Source organism: Sceloporus undulatus, chromosome 4 (assembly GCF_019175285.1).
Source record: "Sceloporus undulatus isolate JIND9_A2432 ecotype Alabama chromosome 4, SceUnd_v1.1, whole genome shotgun sequence".
Lineage (NCBI taxonomy): Eukaryota > Metazoa > Chordata > Lepidosauria > Squamata > Phrynosomatidae > Sceloporus > Sceloporus undulatus.
Window position 1 is genome coordinate 109,026,118 of NC_056525.1, and position 19,710 is coordinate 109,045,827.

Below are 19,710 nucleotides of genomic sequence, written 5' to 3' on the forward strand. Positions count from 1 at the left end.
GTGTGCTGATCACTCCATACTCCTCCAGGCTTTCCTCATATTCTCGCACATTAAAGGCAAAGGAGAGTAAGCCAACACTTCTTACCTACCCCCTGCCATGTTCGCAGTCAACATCTCTATATATTTATTTTGTCCTAAATCTGATCAATATTTTTGTTAATCCAAAGTAAAGCCATCAGTTATTCTGGAATCCCATTGTTGATTCCCCTAAGAAGCAAAATATCACCAAATACCCCTCAAGGCTACAAATCAGATGTAAATATCAATCCCAAACCTAGCCTGCTCACACACAGTGTGCACAGAGAGCCTCTTCCATTCACTGTGTTGCCCTCAGATGCTGCCTGAGCACACCCCATTTTTTGTTATCTCCTTTTCAGGACAAGTAAGCATTCCCTCCTCTACAATCCTAAATGTCCACTGTCCAATTTCCATACTTGTTTTGGCTAGCTTAGAATGGTATGTCTGTTTGAATCACTATTGTGTGTTTGGCTGCACTGTTGCTTATTTCCCAAAATTAAAAAAAACACCACTTATTTTATTCATCAAACCTGGAGTCCTTTCACAGTTAGTACTGCTATAAACACGTGAAAATTATTCTCAGGTCACCCAGCCTGTGGCAAGCCTCCTTGAACTAAGCAATTCCCCCAACATTTAAGGAGTCGCTGACAGTTGGTGGGAACCCACCACTCCCCCTTAGCCTTTTGGATATCAAAGGGAGATGACATTTATTTAGGAAATACTACACTTTTGTGTATACCAGTATTTTACTTGTCTTCCCAGGTAAGTCAGGATGGTTGGGCATACTATGGCCCGACCAGGGCTCTCTGGACCCTTTTCTCACTTCCCATTGAATCCTTCAACTGGCAAACTGCATGCCCAGAAGTTTCTAAATATAATCTTTCACCCCACAACCTTCTTAGGGAAAAATCTTTGGTTAACTGGACACTTCTTGAGTCTTTTTTTAAAAAGACAGATAGACAATATTGAGAAGTCAATTTACACACACACACACACAGCTTCTACAGATACAATTTGCCATTTGGAAGACTAAATATGGAAAAGGGGGCATCCAGATGGGCTTGCAAAGGTCCAGAGAGGGAGAGTAAAATGGCCTCTGGACCTTCAGATATTGCCTATACGTGAGAGGAACACTCAGGTATATGTGTCCGTGAATTCTTTGCATGTTTGTGAGGGAAACAGTGGTGTGTATCTATAGCTGTGTTTGTGAAATAAAATGTGGAGCTACATCTAGCTTTCTATATGCTGTCTATCAAAACAACCCATATATTAATGACCTAACCTATAAACCATCTTAAAAATGAAGGGCTGAACTCAATGTTAATAATTCCATTCCAGTTCACACAATTTCCACAGTGTTAAATAAGAGTAGCTACAAACAGATTTGCACATCCAGTTTCTGGACTATGATGCACATAGCATACCACATGGGATTTATCAACAGTCTCTCTTTTTGCTTCTGAAATATATATCCCTCTTCTTTTTTCTCTTAAGGCATGATCTACAAAGGTGTGGGTCTGGCTACTCCGATTACCTGAAAGCCCCTCACACACTCCATACCACAATCCAAGTTCGTTATCTCTAGCACAGTGTGCAAAGCTTATTCTTAAATTATTTATTGTATGGTTGGTTCAGTGGCATGACTCATGTTAGTGTCAAGCAATGAAGCACGGCGGTGGCAGCAGCCAACTGCCCTGTCCATCTCTCCTTCCACCTGCCCCGTCTGCCCACCCAGCCTGACCCAGAAAGACATGGTTAGCTGGCTAGGCAAGGCAGCTGACTGCCCTGCCACCCTTCCCGCCATTGCCTCCACCACTCACCCACCTGCCTGGTCAGCCTTGGAAAAACCCAGTGGCAGGGTAGGCAGGCAAACTAGCCAGACAGCCATGGCCTCCCTTCCGGGTGAGATAACTCTTTGCAGTGTGGGCATCCTCCTCCTTTTTGTAGAGGCACCTAGTAGGGACGGTGAGAAAGGTTGAGATGGAAGATGAGCAACCATGTCACCTGGTATTCATCCCCCCATCTGGGATTTCACCTGGTGTGGGTCTATATTCCCTGCACCCCTAATGACACCCTTGTTTTAGTTACAAGATTTGGTCTTTTTTAAGCCAAAATAACAACCACAATGTAACACACATCTAACTCAACCTTAGTCCCCACAGATTAGATACTTTAATGGTGAAAGGCCCAGGATTCCTCCAAGAGGCACCCAAGGACATATGAAGGGCCTAAGAAGTTCAGAGCACCTAAAATAAAATAAACCTCTTCAATGGTTCAGGAACAATAGCTGCCACCGATTGTTGCTCTGAGTAGGAAACAGAAGTACCAAGGTGATGGCTGCAAAAACAGTTTGACAATTAGCTATATATCTCCAAGGCTTAGGAAAAAGTGAAATTAAAATTAAAAAGGTCTCAAAATATCCCAAAAGCCTTTATTTCATTATTAAAAAACATCCTTTTTTGAAAAAAGAAATCCAAGAAAAAATTGCAGCTTTAAGACATTAATGGCACAATGTTATGCAGGTCTACTCAGGTGCAAGCCCCACTGGAGTTTATCCCAAGTAAGTACATCAGGAATAGGCTGTGAAATATGGCCTAACCCATAGTGTGCAAACATTGTCAGGCTGCAGTGGTGTCCCCTGAGCCCATGAGGATACACCCCTCTCCCACATTTCCTGTTGTGATGGCAGCAGGGGTAAGAAAACATTTTTCTTTAAAACAAGGCATGTGTTTCCTGTATGCTTTGTCTACAAGTGAAATTGTCATTCTACTTGTAAACAAAGTGCACAAGGAAGAGATTGGCAAGCTACTTTGTAACTCATGAAGTATTTCAGCAGATTCACCTTTTTGAAGATCATTAGGACAATTAATTCCTGACCCTTTACCTCATGGCATTTAACATTTTAAGATAGCTGACAAATTTTCCTTACAATCAGCAGTGTAGCAGGACATTTGCCGAGAAGGATCTATCAAAACAGGATATAACTGAAAAGTCCTACATTTGGTTTAATTGGTTCATCATTTCACATCGTGCTTTTGTAACATATTGATTACTCCCTGCAGTGTTTGTATGTAACTTGATATTGTATTTATCCATTATTTATATTTATTTATATGTTTTGTGGCCTTGGTATTTGGTTCACCATTATCTTTCTATAATTATGTTTTTGTAATTATATTGATTTATGCTTTTGCAATCATTTGCTTTTTTAGCCTTTTACTTTGGTTTGGTTTGGTTTGCCCAAGGAAATGTCCCATGTTTTAAAGACCTATTTTTTCCCAACAACATAGTAGCAAATGTGGCATTAGTGGAAGCAGGGATTCAGAGATGGCAGCAGCAGAAATTGACCATCTCTGGAGCTGGGCCAATAAGTAATTGGAGCTGGGCCAGAGAAAAGTAGATTCAAATCATTTAGTTTACAGGGCTTTGTTCAGGCTTTTTATCTCACAGGTTCGATTGTATTTCTCCCTACAAAATTCCTAATTACATGCAAAATTGCAGTTTCTTCATCCCAATATAAACAATATAATTTGTGTTTGAGAACAGGTTCCTTTTGTGGACTTGTTGTACTCACTGTGGAGGAATCTGTTGCAGGAGGACAAAATACCAAATTCAACACAAATTCACCCATAATGCTGTGCAGCCCATCAGATGTTGTTGGACTGCAATGTCATCAGCCCTCTTTCACTGACTTTACTGGCTAGGGATGATGGTAACTGCAGTTCAACATCTGGAAGATGACACATTCCCAACCACTGCCTATAAAGGATATGGTGGCCTATACAGAATGGGCCACTAGTCACCAACCAATACACTAGTATCTCAGCTTTCCATGGTTCTCATCGGAATACACATATCTTGTTACACCACACAGTTCTTAAGATAACCTTTCCCTCTATCCCCATAATTAGAACAGACAACTGAAGCACTGATTTCCCGTGAACCTCCCATCTGAAAAGCAGTTATCCCCACACACCAAGGATTCTAAGATGAATTTTTTTGTACAATGGACCCTCAGTATCTGCTGGAGATTGGTTCCAGCACCCCTGTGGATACCAAAATCCGTGGATACTCAAGTCCCATTAAATACAATGGATGGTGTCCCTTGTATAAAGTGGCATAATCAAGACTTGCTTTTTGGAATGTATATATTTTAAACTATTTTCAAACTGTGGATGTTTGAATCTGGTAATAAAAAATCTGTGGACTTGAATATGCACTGAATTTGGTATCCATGAGGGTGCTGGAACCAAACTCCAGCAGATACTAAGGGCCCACTGTACAAAAAAATAAAATTTTAATGATGGCCAGTTTCCAATATGGTTCTCCAATTACCAATCCACTCACCCAACCCATAGAGAACATTTTTAAAGTCAGTTCTCTGTGTTAACAAAACTGGTAACAAAAAGTGACATCAAAGTTTTCACCTTAATATTTCTTCTGTCTCCCTGAAGAAGAATCAGGATCATCTTTCCCATGAACATCAGTCTTCCCCTCAGATTTAGATCTGTGCACCATTTTTCCACTGTTTTGACATATTTTCGCTTAGCTCTCATATGATCTAAATGCAGAAGGACGGTCCAGACACCATCATCCTCGGTGGTGCATGTTGATAGAGTACTCTTCTGGCAGCAGACTGAAGTTTCAGCTTGCTCAACAACATGCTTAAGATTCTGCTGTATCCAGAGAATCAGCTCATGTACCATGGGTTGTGAAAAATGTCTCTTTGCTTCTTCAAGTAATCTCTCCCTCACAACCATACACTGTGTCCTTGTAAGCTGCTCAGAGGTAACAGAGATATTCGGCAAGCTTGACGGGTAACTGATTGGTAAATGAAACAGCAGCTTTAGCAATACATCCGTGCCCAAAGGTCCTTTCACACTGGTCTGAATCCGAAATGAGATTCCCTCCGTCTCTGAAAAACATCCAAAAGAAATAAAATTAACTGAACATCCACTGAAATATTCACAACAACTAAGGTAAGTTTTGTCTGCTCTAAACTAAATCCTGAATGTTATCAATGTTTCATAGACTAAGGGCTGGTGATGTGGAATTATTTTTGCACTTAGAAATGATATCTGCATACAGTATATAATGCAGGCATCGGGTGCAAAAGACACTGTAGTGGCTAAGATGACGATCCTGTCCCTACCTAGATGGATCGAAACTTCCTTGCATTTTTATTTTTTAAAAAAATAAGTACTCTTCACAGCTGAAATTTTTAAAAAAGGATTTTGAGCTGGGCAAGAAATTCTTCAAGTAAATAAAATCAGGAATAAGGCCCAGACTATGCATTGTATGGCAAGCAAACAATATCCAACATGAAACCTCCTTGTTTAGCTCTAGCTAAAAGCAACAACAGAGGAGGAGAATGTGAAGCTTACTATGATTTCCATATTCTGTCTTTCATGTTTTTATGACTTTTAAACCTATAACAACTCCTGGTTTAGAAGGCTTGAACACTCAATTAGACAAATTCATGGGGTCTATCTATGGTTAGAGCCGTGTCATAGAAATGAAAATTTCATGTTCAGGGGAGGAAACCTGAATACCATTTCGCAAGGGACAAAAACACTACTGGAGGAGGCTGCTGCCCTCATGCTTTCCTGCCTGTAGACTTTCCTAATCTTTCTCACTACCTTTAGGAAACAGAAAACTGAACTAGTTGGACACATGGTTGGATCTACCAGGGTTCTTCTTATCTTCTTAGGGTACACACTGACCACTCTAAAAGAAGTAAAATTCCATAAAAATTCCTAAGGGCCTCCCTCCTCTTCCGTGGCCATGAGGATGGGCTAATGGGGTTTTTAGCTGTTCTACTTTTATTTTTATTGTATAACTGTATGGTGTGGCCTTGTTTTTAACCTATTGAATGTATATGTACAATGTATGTATAATGTATGTAAACCGCCCTGATCTAAGGAAGGCGCGGTATATAAATAAAACTTTTATTTATTTATTTATTTTATTATTATATAAGTGCAGAATAAGGCTGCATCTACACTGCAGAATTAATGAAGTTTGGCACCACTTTAACTGCCATGGCTCAATACTATGGAATTCTGGAGTTGGTGGCTTTGTGAGATATTTAACCTTCTATGTTAGAGCGCTCTGGTGCCACAACAAACTATATATACCAGGATGGAGCCATGACAGTTAAAATAGTGTCAAACTGCATTTATTCTGCAGTGTGGCAGAAGGCTAAGAAAGATGAGACAGAAATCCCAACTCGAAGACTATTTCACTGAAACTGAACAGCTCTTCATTATTAGTTTTTTTTGTAAGTTGCTTGAACAGATTTTCTCCAGACAGAACCACACATTATCAAGCATTATAACAAAGGTGATTTACACACAGGATTATAATTTTATTTCTACCATGACTTGTTTATTTATTTGTTTGTTTATTTACCAGCACCGTTCTTGTCATCATGAATAAAGTTGTTCATATGTGTAAGATACTGAACAACTGAAACTGTAAGCCAGAGATCTTAGCAGAGCCATAAATTCACTAGATTGGCAACTCCATCTGGAATATAAACATATTGGTCCTATTTTACAGGTTCATTGGGGAGAAAATGCTGTAAAAATGTACATGAAATGCTTTGAACATTTGGAATGTGCCATATAAATGCTTTACTTTCCTTAGTACCATCAGCTTTATCATAAAATCAAACGCAATGAGAGAAAGAGTCTCTTGGTACACCATCCGTATCGGACTGGTTTCAGAAGGCAATGATATGGCTGAGGTAAAACAATAATAATAGTCCTTTCACTGTATTAAAAGAGGACAAGGATCTCATCTGCTTCTACTAAAATGGGGAGGGATAGGGGTGTAAGATAAAAGGTGCTCTTTTTCTGATCTTCCCTGCCTCTTCTCTTTGATGTGTTCCAACCACTTCACCCCAATTCTTCAAAAAAAGTTGCTAAAATGTCAACTTGATTCATTCTACAAGGTAGGAAGAGACAGATCTGAAAGGCGCAGTGGAGCAGTCCTAAGTTTCAGATGAATCCTTTTGAAGTGGCTTGTCTCTTCCTTACCTCCTAAGTTTTCCCCTCCCTTCCATGATACGGCAATGGAATGATGTTTGATTTCCCTTCCTCTCCCCGCCCGATTGATCTGGCTTTGCAACCTTCTGTGCCCTCTGCAAAACAAAAGGCAAAATCTCTTCAATGAGTGGGGCAAGACGAAATGGTTCAGGGACTGGGTACTATTAACAAGCAGAAAGGCAAGGTTTTGTTTTCCACAAAGAACCCTCCAGCAACAATGCTTTTACAAGACACATGGGTTTGCAAATGTATAACTGAAGAGATAGCCCCAGGGCCTCTAAGCATTGTTGTCTGATAAGTCTAAAATTCAATCAGTCATAAAAGATTTAGTTGACCAACTAAATATAATGAAATAGTTTAAGATATTTTATTTGAATCCCACTCTCACCTGCCATCCTTTCAATCACACAGGTTTGCACATATATAACGGAAGAAATAGCCCATGGGGTCTTGAAGAGTCTCCTTCCTTAGAGGTCTTTAAACAGAGGCTGGATGGCCATCTGTCGGGGATGCTTTGATTTAGATTTCCTGCATGGCAGGGGGTTGGACTGGATGGCCCTTGTGGTCTCTTCCAACTCTATGATTCTATGATTCTATGAAGCATTGTTGCCTGAGGAGACTAAAATCTGATCAGTCATAAAAGATTTGGTTAACCAACTAAATATTGGGGCCATTCAGATTACATTTTACACGATCAGGACCCGAATTAGCCACATGAAGTTCATATTCGCCCCAAAACTTTCACTAGCGATTCAGAGGCTTTCACACCCATTTTGTGGCAAATGCCCCTTGGTGTAGGTCATTTAGAATTGGGGTAAAAGCCGTCTCTTTTGAAAAAGCCTGGGTTCGGCGAATATGAACTTGGCCCCGATCATGATCGGGGCAAGTTCAAGGGAGGGATTTAGGTCAGAGGGAGAACAGTGGGCAGAGCATTCCCTCCCCTTCATCGGAGGAGGAGGAGGAGGCAGGAGCCGGGGAAGAGAATGGGGCCATGGAGGGTAGCATCGGAAGGAGGAGGAGAAAGGAAGGATGCAAAAAAGGAAAATCGGGGTGACAGCCGGGGGGAAGAAGGGGGCCATGTAGGACAATCTGTAACGGAGCAGGAGGAGGAGAAGGAAGGAGCAGGACGTAGGGTCAATTCAGGGCAGGTCAGAGGGAGGGCACAGGACTGAGCAAGCCTCCCTCTCGCACCAGGCATCTATCTCTCTTTTTTTATTTTTTTAAAATTATTTTTGACAAACTATGCGCATGTTTTTTGCAATAAGGAAATGCTGCAAAGAGCACTTTGCAGGAGGCCTTTTTCTTTTGCAAATGCTACAATGCGAATGTTACAACGTTTCTCTTTCCAATTTGGCAAATTGATACAGAATGCTTTTGGTACTGTCTCTAAGGAATTCAGGGGTAGCCTAGAAAGCAAAGAATGCATGCCTTCCTTTTCTGGCATCCCAAGGTGAGGAATTTATTATTATTATTATTATTATTATTATTATTATTATTATTATTATTATTATTATTACATGTGTATGAGGCATTCTGGGGTGTCAAGAAGGGAGGATACAGGATGCAGAGATGGCATTAGCTTGCATTTTGGGGTTGAAAACAGGGCCAAGGGAAGATCATAACCTGCAGTGACCCAAATACCCACAACACACACACACAGGAGGTTTTTAAATTTGACAAAATATGTGCATGCTGACGCCTGGTTTTTTAAAAAAAGGAGGAGGGAAGCACACTTCCGATTGCCCAATGAGTGCAGAAAATGTCACCTATGACGAGCACGGAACAAATTTGATTGACAGCAAGGCACCCTCACTTTTGACCTGATTTCTCCGAGAGGGCATTCAGGGTTAAAATACCCTGATTGATAGTCAGCAATTGCTTCCGGAGTGATTCGGGGGGGGTGGGGGGTGGAAACTGAATCTTCCCAGTTCCTTCCAGCGCAAAAAGGTCAGTCTGAATGGGCCCCTTGTGAAATACTTTAAGATAATTAATCTGAATCCCATCCCCATCTCCAATCCTTTCAATATAATTGGACTTGGATAGTTTTAAATTTACAAAAACAAGGGTCAAAATCCAGTTGCTAGTCACAATAAGGACAGACTCATTCAGTCAATGGGCTTTTCATAAATGCTGACTTACCGTTAAGCAGTAAATTCGATGGTCTATTCTAGTTTGTACTAGCAATTAGATGCAGGCCAAAACTACACTGATACTGTACTGTGCATGTATTTTGTAAGACTATAATTTAAATAAATATATGGCATAAACTTTCAGTCACCTTTAAGTCCTATAATACTCAGCTGGAGGGTAGGGAGGTTGCCACAGACATCATCCATAACAAACAAGATCCACTGGTTCCTTCCCCCAGAAATAGTGGTCTCTACTTCTTTCTTTCCCTGTATACTCTATAAACCTATTTTGAAAGGCTGAGGACTCTCAGGAGCACATTTCCTGACCCCACAGAAGCCTTCAGCAGTTGGAGGAATGTAACGGAAGTCCCAAAACTGCTACGCTGGATACTGAAGTATGTTCAGCCCTAATTAGCCACAGATTTTTTATGCATGGATTCAACCATCCACAGCTTGAAAATATTTTTTTAAAAAAATATAAATTTCAATAAGCAAACCTTGACTTTGCCATTTTATATAAGGGACATAATTTTACTGTGCCATTGTATTTAATGGGACTTGAGCATCCATGGATTTTGGTATCCACAGGGGATCCTGGAACCAAACCCCAGCGGATACAAAGGGCCCACTGTATGCAATTGGATCTTGGCAACCCAGGGCAGATCCATGGAAATCAACTAAGTGAGCTGTGATTCCTTGTAAGCCTGTATAAAATTGGACTCAAGCCTATGCTTAACAGTTCTTTGAGCTTTTTAACCCACAGTGCAAATGTAATATAGTACCCCACCATTGTGTCTTATCTTTTTTCCATGTACATGTCAAAGTTATATTTACATTTCAGGCTGAACATGATTAACAGCCTGACAGGAGTAGAGCAGCACTGCTGGTAAAAGTAAAGCTGGTGGATTACAACAACTCTTCCTCACTTGACTACCAACAATAGCACCTTATATTTGCCCAGTTCCATCATACGAGGTGCTATCTGAAACAGAGAGCATTAAATTACCATTCTGTTGGCATTTATTGTGCTAATAACCCAGCACATTCTAACTCATTTCTCCCCACCACTCCCTGCTTATTATCGTCAGTAAATTTAGTGTCAGCACACTTCAAACTGTTTCCTATGTTTAGTATCAGCTAGAAGGGGTTCGTCTTCCCCCTTCTGCAAGCTGTCATTGTCACACGCTCATTTTGCATTTCTAAGAGTTACTTCCCGGAATCTAAGTTTTGATGAACAAATATATATTTTATGACAAGATAGCTGAGCAAACTAGAGATGAGGAAAAAAGTGGATTAACAAGTAAATTATGTCATTCAATCTGCAACACTAATCTCTGGAGCCAGAACAAGTAAAATAAAATAGGGTGTGTGTTAATTAGCTTATTTAAATTCATACACACATCATTTTGAATAAAGCAACTTTTGAATTTTGAATATGTCACTGCTGAGCTTTGGAAAATTCATATTTTTATATATCATGAGTGCAGGGAGAGATCTCCTTTCTTCTCCAAAACTCATCAATCCTCAAGAAACACCTACTCTGCCCCTGTGGCATTTAACCAGCCATTACACAGAAATGTATTTCCTAAGTATATAGCTTTTTCTTTAACTAACGATTGTTGGGAAGAGAAATCATTTCCTGTCAGGTTGCTGATAAGGAAAATTAAATTAAAGAGGCTAGCACAAAGGTCTCTTGACGGCTGAGAAGTGGAGGAGCTTTCTCACCCTCAAGGTGCATACATGAGTACATTCAGGGTTATGATGGCTGCTTTTCTAGGGACTGGTCCCAGAAAAATGGCAAGGAGTAAAAAGTGTGCTGACACTGTGTCTTGTAGCATTCCAGATACAGTATAGAAGAGCCATGTGTAGCCATCTGTAGTATGCATTCTCAGCTGGGTCTCTGAAATAGGTTAGTCAGTGCCAGGCAATGCAACTTCCAGTATTAACATTCTGCAACTATGACTTGAAGACACACATACATACTGCCTAGTGCTTTCTCCTGCATACCTTATTCCTTATTTCCTGATTAGAGTTACTCTATTTATCCCAAGTACAGTGAGCCCTCCACATTCACTGGGGTTAAAGGCAAAGGATCCCAGTGAAAGTGGAAAAACTACAATTAAAAAAAATTACTTGCGAGAACACCTCTCCAGCAATCCCTTCAGAGCAAGTCCATGGTGACCATCTGGCAGAAGCTGAGCTATGAATTATACTGGAGGACCTACAAATGCCTAGAAAAGTGCTCTCTCTCTCTAGGAATCTCTAGATCCTCCAGCACAATTCCAAAGTCAGCATCTGCCAGAATTGCGCTGGAGGACCTACAAATGCCTAGAGAAGTGTTCTCTCTAAGAATCTCTAGGTTCTCCAGTATGACAGTGACCATAGAGTCATGCTGGAGAACCTAGAGATTCCTAGAGAGAACATATTAATCAAAATCGTGAATAATCAAAGCCACAAAAGTCAAAGCCGCAAACATGGCGGGCCGACTATGCACTGTTCCTTTTCTTCACTACAGAAAAAGAGGCCCCTCTCCTCTGAAAAGCAATTAAATTTTCTCATCTTGTATTTCTCATGACAATTTCTGATCATGTCAGGGTGACCAAAAGTCATAACTGCAAAGGAGGACAAGGCATCACAAAATGTAGGATGTTCAAGGAAAATGTAAAACATGGCAAAATAAAATCTAAAAACACTCCTATAAATATAAATCCGTGCTCCTTAGTCATGCTCAAAACGGAGGACGTTTTGGAATTCCTCCTGCTCAAAAGGCTGAAATGTAGGTAGGACGTGTCCTGGAAAAGGAGGACATCTGATCACCCTGGAACACACTCTCTCTGGGCTGACAAAAGGGCACTACCCACCAGCTGGCCTCTGAAGCAACATAATTATAGTACTGTGGTTCCACATTAACTCCCATGGCAACATTCTGTGTTATCCTGTGGCTTGTAGCTTGGTCTGTAACACTAGAGATTATTGGCTGAATATACTAATTGTCTCTTCTTAAACTGCAAATCCCAATACTAGCTGCAAAGAAATTTTGCTTCCATCATCCAAGGGACCACCTGGGCATAGTAACCCTTCTTAACACTCATCTTCTGCATCCATATATCCACATACTGGTTGAGTCTCCCTTCTCCAAAATGCTTGGGATCAGAAGTGTTTTGGATTTCCGAGTTTTTCTGATTTTGGAACAGTTGCATATTGGTTGTTGTGTGCTTTCAGGTTGTTTTTGAGTTATGGCAACCCTAAGGCAAAACTACCATGAGGTTTTCTAGGGCTGAGAGAGTGTCACTCGCCCAAGATCACCCAGTGAGTTTTCACAGCTGAGCAAGGAATCAAACCCTAGTCTTCAGAGTCGTAATCCAACACTCAAACTGTTGGATCTCATATTTGCATATACACAATGAGATATCTTGGAGATGAGACCCAAGTCTAAAAATGAAATTTATTTACGTTTTGTATGCATTTTATACACATAGCCTGAAGGTAATTTTATACACAATATTTTTAATAATTTTGTGCATGAACAAAGTCTGCGTACACTGAACCATCAGAAAGCAAAGGTGTCACTCTCTCAGCCACCCATGTGGGCAATTTCAGATTTTTTAGTATTTTGGATTTTGGCATTCCGGATAAAGGAACCTCAACCTGTGTCCAAATCTGTTCTATTTGAGTTTGGTTTAAAAGAAAACAAAAAAAAGTCTGAGCTACTTTGTACTCTGTTGATCAGGATTAAAATCTAGAAATCTTTAATGCAGCCAAACAAAACTAATTTGGTGTCTAAATATATCAGCATCAGAGGTCAAACAAACTTTGCTGAGTAATAACAGTGAAGAAGTAAGTGTTCTCAGGTATTTAATCATCTGTTCCAGGAAATGAACACAAGAAAACATCTCTCACCTTGTAAATGGGCCACGGCAGACAAATCCAAGGAATATATTTTAACTGCCTGGTTGATCAGAATCTGTGATTTTTCCAGTACTAAACATGTGTGAGCACTGTGTGAAATAAACTGTTTTTTCACAAGAGTATTCATTTTTCCTTTGCTCTTCCCTGCCAAAACCTTCTCCAAAGCATTCCTCCAAACCACTGGTGCAGATTATGTAAGGGAACAGACATTACAGGGGGGAAAATAAAACTGCCCCTCTGATGGATTCTGCTCTCTTGACCCCAAAATACATAACCATAATATTTTAAAGAGAGAACCAGCATGGTGTAGTGGTTTGAGCATAGGACTTTGATTCAGGAAATTGGGGTGTGATTCCTCGCTCAGCCATGGAAACCTACTGGGCAACCTTGGGCAAGTCATACACTCTCAGCCCCAGAAAATCCCATTATAGGTTCATCTTAGGGTTGCCATAAATCAGAAACGACATGAAGGCACACAACAATAGTTTCATGCTGTTGTGCCTTTTTGCTTTTTATTCCACTGCAAACATGACACATAATTAGCAATCCCAATATTGATTTTTCTAAAAATTAAATACCGGGAGGCTCGGCCACAGGCACAACAGCATTCAAAGAAGTCAAAGGGGAAGCCACCATCCCAATAAATTACTCCTCAGCCACCATACCAATAAATAAAATTCCCCTATACAGTAACTGCAAATTGAGAGGAGAAATGATTCCTGATGATAACGTAACTTATTTTTCTCTAGTGCAATTTTTACTTAGAAATTGGCTGAGAAAGGAAGCCTTAAACCTCTCCTTCCCATGTATTTTGGTGCTGGTTATTATTTCTCTCCAATGCCATCCCACATACACACCCAATGCAATGAGTAGTTAGGCAGTACTTGCCTACTCAGAGGCAACCCCTTCTGAGTTCAATGGGACTTAAGTTCCAACCCAAGGAATCCTGGGATTTATACCTTTTACAAGCCGTCTCTGCCAAAGAGTGCTGGTGCTTCACTAAACTACAAATCCCAGGATTCTGTAGTATGGAGTCATGGCAGTTAAAGTGGTGTCAAACTGCATTATTTCTACAGTGTAGATGCACCCATACTCTCAAGTGATTATGTCTGGGATTGCAGCCAATTAATATGTTTGTGTGAACACAGCCAAACACAACATGAGGAAAGTTAAGAATTATATGAACATAAGAAGCATGCAGAAACAGACCAAAGAGCAAGGCTATTCTTTCTTCCTTTGAACCTCAAGAACGTCTCCTTGAAAAACAGAAGGCACATCTCAGATTTCCAGAGATACCTTTTAACATGTCAAGCAAATTCTGACTAGTGTCATTCATCCAGCCATCACAATTTGCTGTCTACCATCAGAGAAGGTAAAAAGGGAAAAGGGGAGGGAACGGTGACAGGAAAGTGACACCCATTAGAATCTGCTCCATGTCAAAAGCTGCCAAGAGTAAAGATGTTGGACTTGAAAAATGACAGGGGAAAGGAACCCAACTGAATCTGCCACTGACGATATAAATGCAAAGAGAATGAAATTAGTTTCTTTGGGTAACTGTTGTGCATATGTGCATAATGCAGATGCAGAGCTAGATAAATTGTCACAATATGTTCCCAACCAATGCCTTTCAAGTTGGCTGCCTTCAGGGAAGTTCACACATACATACATACACACACACACGCACACCACATTGACTTTTCCCCTGGGCAAACACTTCATGTTACTTCCCTAGGCTTGCCAGAGGATTTCTGTATCTATAAAACCCGTGGAGAAGAGGGGATTTCAACAGGTGTTGCTTTTCAAGCAACCAAATAACAACCATTAAGGGTAAAGGAGTTGTCTCCAGTTTTCACTCTGGCAACCCCATACTCTTCCAACACTGTTACATCCAAGGTGAGCAGATGTCCTAACCACAAAGGAGGACAAGGCACTGCAAAATGTAGTATATGCAAGAAACGTGCAGGACACTACCAAATAAAAACTGAAAACACTCATATAAATGCGTCTTAATGCTGCTCAAAATGGAGGACATTCTCAAATTCCTCCTGGATAGAAGGCTGAAATGGAGAGCATGTCCTAGAAAAGAAGCATGTCTGGTCACCCTGGTTACATCCTCAAGTAGTTATTCAGGAGACGTCTTGGGGTTTTCCCCCCAGAAGGTAAAAGGTTTAATACAGCTAAAACCCAGGAGGGATTTAGAACTTTGGAGGCCTCCTGTCAAAATTTTTCTAGGCACTTTCAGGATGTAAAAACATGCTCTGGAACTGATTTTAATGTTCCTGCAGAGGCATCCAGAGCCCCACCTCATCAAGCCATTTGGGCCCAGTTCCAGTGAATGGCAGAAATGTAACATTTCTGGAAGTTTTGAACCCATGGGGTAAAAACAATTTCATACCTATCGGTAAGTTGTTGATGGGGAAGACAAATTTCCAGAAAAATTGGATAAATGTGAAATTAGATTACCTTACAGACTGAAAATCACTTTGTTATTTTAGGAACATGAAATGAATGATATTACTGTATATTATATTATGTTGTATTATGTATCACTTTTGCCCAATTATACCATTTAGCTTGACACAAAATTATCATGTTTGGTATATTAAAAGTACAGTTCAGATGGTTATTACAATCTGAATTCCCTTTGTAAAAAATTCAATTACACAACTCAGAATCATAGAATCATAAAACTGGAAGGGGCTTCATGAGCCACTATATCAAAGCCTCTGCTCAATATAGGATCTCCAGCTAAAGGCATCCCAGAAGGAAGCTGTCCCAGCTTCTTTTTGAAAACATCCAGAGGAGACTCCACCACCTCTCTTGAAAATTGGTCCCATTGCCAAACTACTCTTATTGTCAAGAAGTTTCTTCAAAGTGCAAACAAAATGTATCCTCCTGTAATTTAAGACCATTAGACACAATCCCACCTTCTGCCCTTTCATCACATGATTTTTTCTCCATATCTTTTATCATCTTTGTTGCCCTTCTCTGAACCTGCCCAAACTTGTCTACATCCTTCTTAAAATGAGTTACCCAAAGCTGAGTGCAGTACACTAGATGAGGCCAGTGCAGAATATAGTAGGCCTATTTCTTCCTGCAACTTGGAAACTATGCTTCTATTAATGGAGGCTAAAACAGCATTCATCTTCTTTACTGCAGCATCACACTGCTGGCTCATATTCCACGTATGGTCAACAATGATCCCAAAGTCCTTTTCCCATGTAGTACTTGCTGAGCTATTTCCCCCCCTCCTATACCTGAGCATTTGATTTCTGTGGCCTAAATTTAGAATTTTGCATTTTCGCTACTGAATTTCATTGTATTAACTTCTGCCCAATTTTCTAGTTTATCAAGGTCTTTTTGAATTCTGTTCCTATCTTCCAATGTTTTAGCCAGACCTCCTAGTTTCGTATCACCACCAAACTTCATAAAGATTTCCTTCATCCCATCATTTAAGTCACTATTAAAATGTTGAATAGTGATAGCACTAGGACAGTATTCCACTCAAGTTTTAAGCACTGCCACTGATTATTACTCTTAGAGCAGTTTTCCAACCAATGATGGATCCATCTGATGGTGTTTTCTGGAAGGCTTTACTGATTCTCAGCATCTTTCACCATTGGCTACACTGGCTGGAGCTGTTAGAAGTTGCAGTCTAACAACATCAGAAGAACCAGAGGATTCCTTTGTTGTGTGCCTCCAAGTCACTTCCGACCCTAAGGCGACCCTATCATGAGTCTTTCTTGGCAAGATTTGTTCAAAGGGGGTTTGGCATTGCGTTCCTCTAAGGCTGAGTTAAGGCTACCTCTCTTGCACTAGGCTCCAACCAGTGGTTCTTAAGAGCTCAGCAGAAAGAAAGGATACCCCAAATTCTCTTCCAGCAGAAACAAAGATCACAGTGACAAGCCATCTGTTTTCCAGAGAAGTTTGTTGGCCATTATTGACCTTCTGAATAAGAAAATGCTGGTGTGGTTTCCTGGAAAACAACAGTGCTACACATAAGCCATGTAATGACAGAGAAGCATGCTTATAAAACATTGCCATCTGCAGATGCAAAACACTGGGTTCTGTAACATACCCAGGTACATACATTAATGTGCACTAGTGATGTTTAGCAGTCCAGCCATAAACTCTTGCCAAGGTGTTCAGAGGCCGCTGGCAGCAAAGAACACTTGCCAGCAGATGTTGACAGAGAAGCAGGGTACAAGGGCACCACCGACAAGAGCAGAGAGACCTAAGTGGGACTGTTTTGCATGTTTACATGCATCTGAGTGGAGAGGAGGAAAAACAAATAAGTAAATTTGAACACTGTTTAATTCATCCCCATCTGAGAAAACACATCTAATAGAAAACCGATATACTTGACATAAAAGAAACAAGCACGAGGAGAGAAGAGACAGACCCCAGGGTCATCCAATCCAACCCCCTGCCATGTAGGAAGACACCATCAAAGGATTCCCAACAGATGGCCATTCAGCCTCTGTTTAAAAACCTCCGAAAAAGGAGACTCCACCACTCTCTGAGGCAGTGTGCTCCACTGTCAGGAGGGGAGAAAAGGATGCATTTTCAAAACATTATAAAAGGACTAGCTACATTTTTTATTTATATATTTATATTATTTTTTTAAGCAGAACTACTCTGCTGCTGCATCTCTTTCCACCTACAAAAGCCACTATGACTTTCACCAAGTTTGGAAAGGAAAGCATATCTTCTACCACATCTGAAGGGAGAAGGCTAGCTTATGGGCATGGAGCAAGCTCCAAGAAATACTGCTCTTCCCACCTCAAATCCTAATGGCAGAGACTGTTTTGCTACTTTGGACCAGTTTAAAGTGTTTGCTCCTCAATGAATACATTGAAACAAGCTAGTGGGTCCTGAACAAGCATTACGCTTGTGTATATGATATAGTGGTTTGAGACTATAACTCTGGAGACCAGGGTTCGATTCTCTGCCTGGCCATGAAAGCCACTGAGGGACCTTGGGCAAGTCACACTCTCTCAGCCTCAGGGGAAGGCAATGGCAAACCTGCTCGGAACAAATCAGGCCAAGAAAACCCCATGATAGGGTTGCCATAAGCTGGAAACGACTTGAAAGCACACAGCAACAACATGAACATTTCCATAAAGGAATGTGAGACCAGCCAAATATATTTTTCTTTTAACATAAGCAATAGCTAATGTCTCACTGCAGGCAAGACTTTCATTGTTGAACTGCCCTGTCTTGCCTACAGAATTAAAAAAGGGAGGGGAGGATCCATACTCTGTCATCCCCCAATTTCTAACTCTTCTGTTCTTTTTCTCACCACTTCTTTCCTTCTTTTTTCCACTGAAAATCCATTAAGGAGGGAAAGATTAAATAGCAGCCCAATGTCTTTTGATTGGTAACACCAGGGGCCTTCTCTATGAAGGCCAAAATATATCACCATGCAACCATCTTTGCATAGCCTTCCGTCCCAACAAGATAGTATATATCAATACAAAAATCTGCACAATTCTGCTCAAGGTTGGTTTAAATCAAACTGATTTAAAACATGGTTTAGATCACTTCACTCAAGGACTTACATATAACAATTTAAGTCACAGTTTAATTCACCAGTGAGAAAGAGGATTTTAAAGTATTATCTTAGCATTTTATTATATTTAGTAGTCATACATGATTGTTTAATACAACCTTAATTCATATTAAGAGGTGTGGGTTTCATTTGAAGGTTAGGTACACTGATTGCTCTTAAAGAAATGGATGCGCTGCAACATTTGACTGTCCTGATACATAATCTGCACTCAGGACAAGAGGCTATCATCAGATCAGAATATGGAGAGACAGAGTGGTTTCCAATTGGAAAGGGGTTCAGGCAAGGCTGCATTTTATTACCTATTTGCTCAACTTGTATACCTTAAATATCATACTCAGAGCAGGTTTAAAAAGAAATCAAATTCATTTGAGATGTGGGAAGAGTTTTGTGGATACCATGGATGGCTAAAAAGACAAATAAATGGATCCGAGAACACAACAGGCCTGAGATATCCCTAGAAGCTAAGATGACTAAGTTGGGCTAGCATACTTTGGCTACATCATGAGGAGGCATGGCTCACTGGAAAAGATAATAATGCTTGGTAAAATAGAGGGCAAGTAGGAAAAGAGGAAGACTATATTCCAGGTGGATAGATTCAATCAAGAAGGCCACATGTCTGCAGCACCTGAGCAGAACTGCTATGGATAGAATGACTTGGAGATGTCTCATTCATAGGGTCGCCATGAATCACGGTCAACTTGAAGGCAGCCAACAGCAACAAAAACACACTAACCAATTACTGTATTCTGATTAGTTTTCAGATTAACTTTCATCAACAAAAGGGGGGGGGAGAGATCTTGCATTGATATCCAAACTTGTCCTCTCCCTTGTTCAGATCTACCCCATCTTCTCAAATTCTCTGTTCCTTAACCGTCTCTATCTTTGCACAAGATCTAGAAACGGGAGGGAAAGAGAAGGAAGAGAGAGGGCTGCATTTCATGTACATCCCCAACAGCATATGACTGATCAGGTTATCCCCCAACTCTGCAGACTGCGGTAAGGATTTTCATATAATAATAATAATAATAATAAT

General features: G+C 40.5%; 1 protein-coding gene across 1 annotated transcript in view; it reads right to left on the reverse strand.

Annotated features, from left to right (window-relative positions):
* RWDD3 (RWD domain containing 3) overlaps positions 1 to 19,710 on the reverse strand; it is a 30,444-nt gene that overhangs the window by 7,920 nt on the left and 2,814 nt on the right. Inside the window, exon 2 of the mRNA XM_042465494.1 lies at positions 4,446 to 4,933. Coding sequence (XP_042321428.1) covers positions 4,446 to 4,933 — 488 coding nt within the window. The remainder of the gene's footprint in view (positions 1 to 4,445; positions 4,934 to 19,710) is intronic.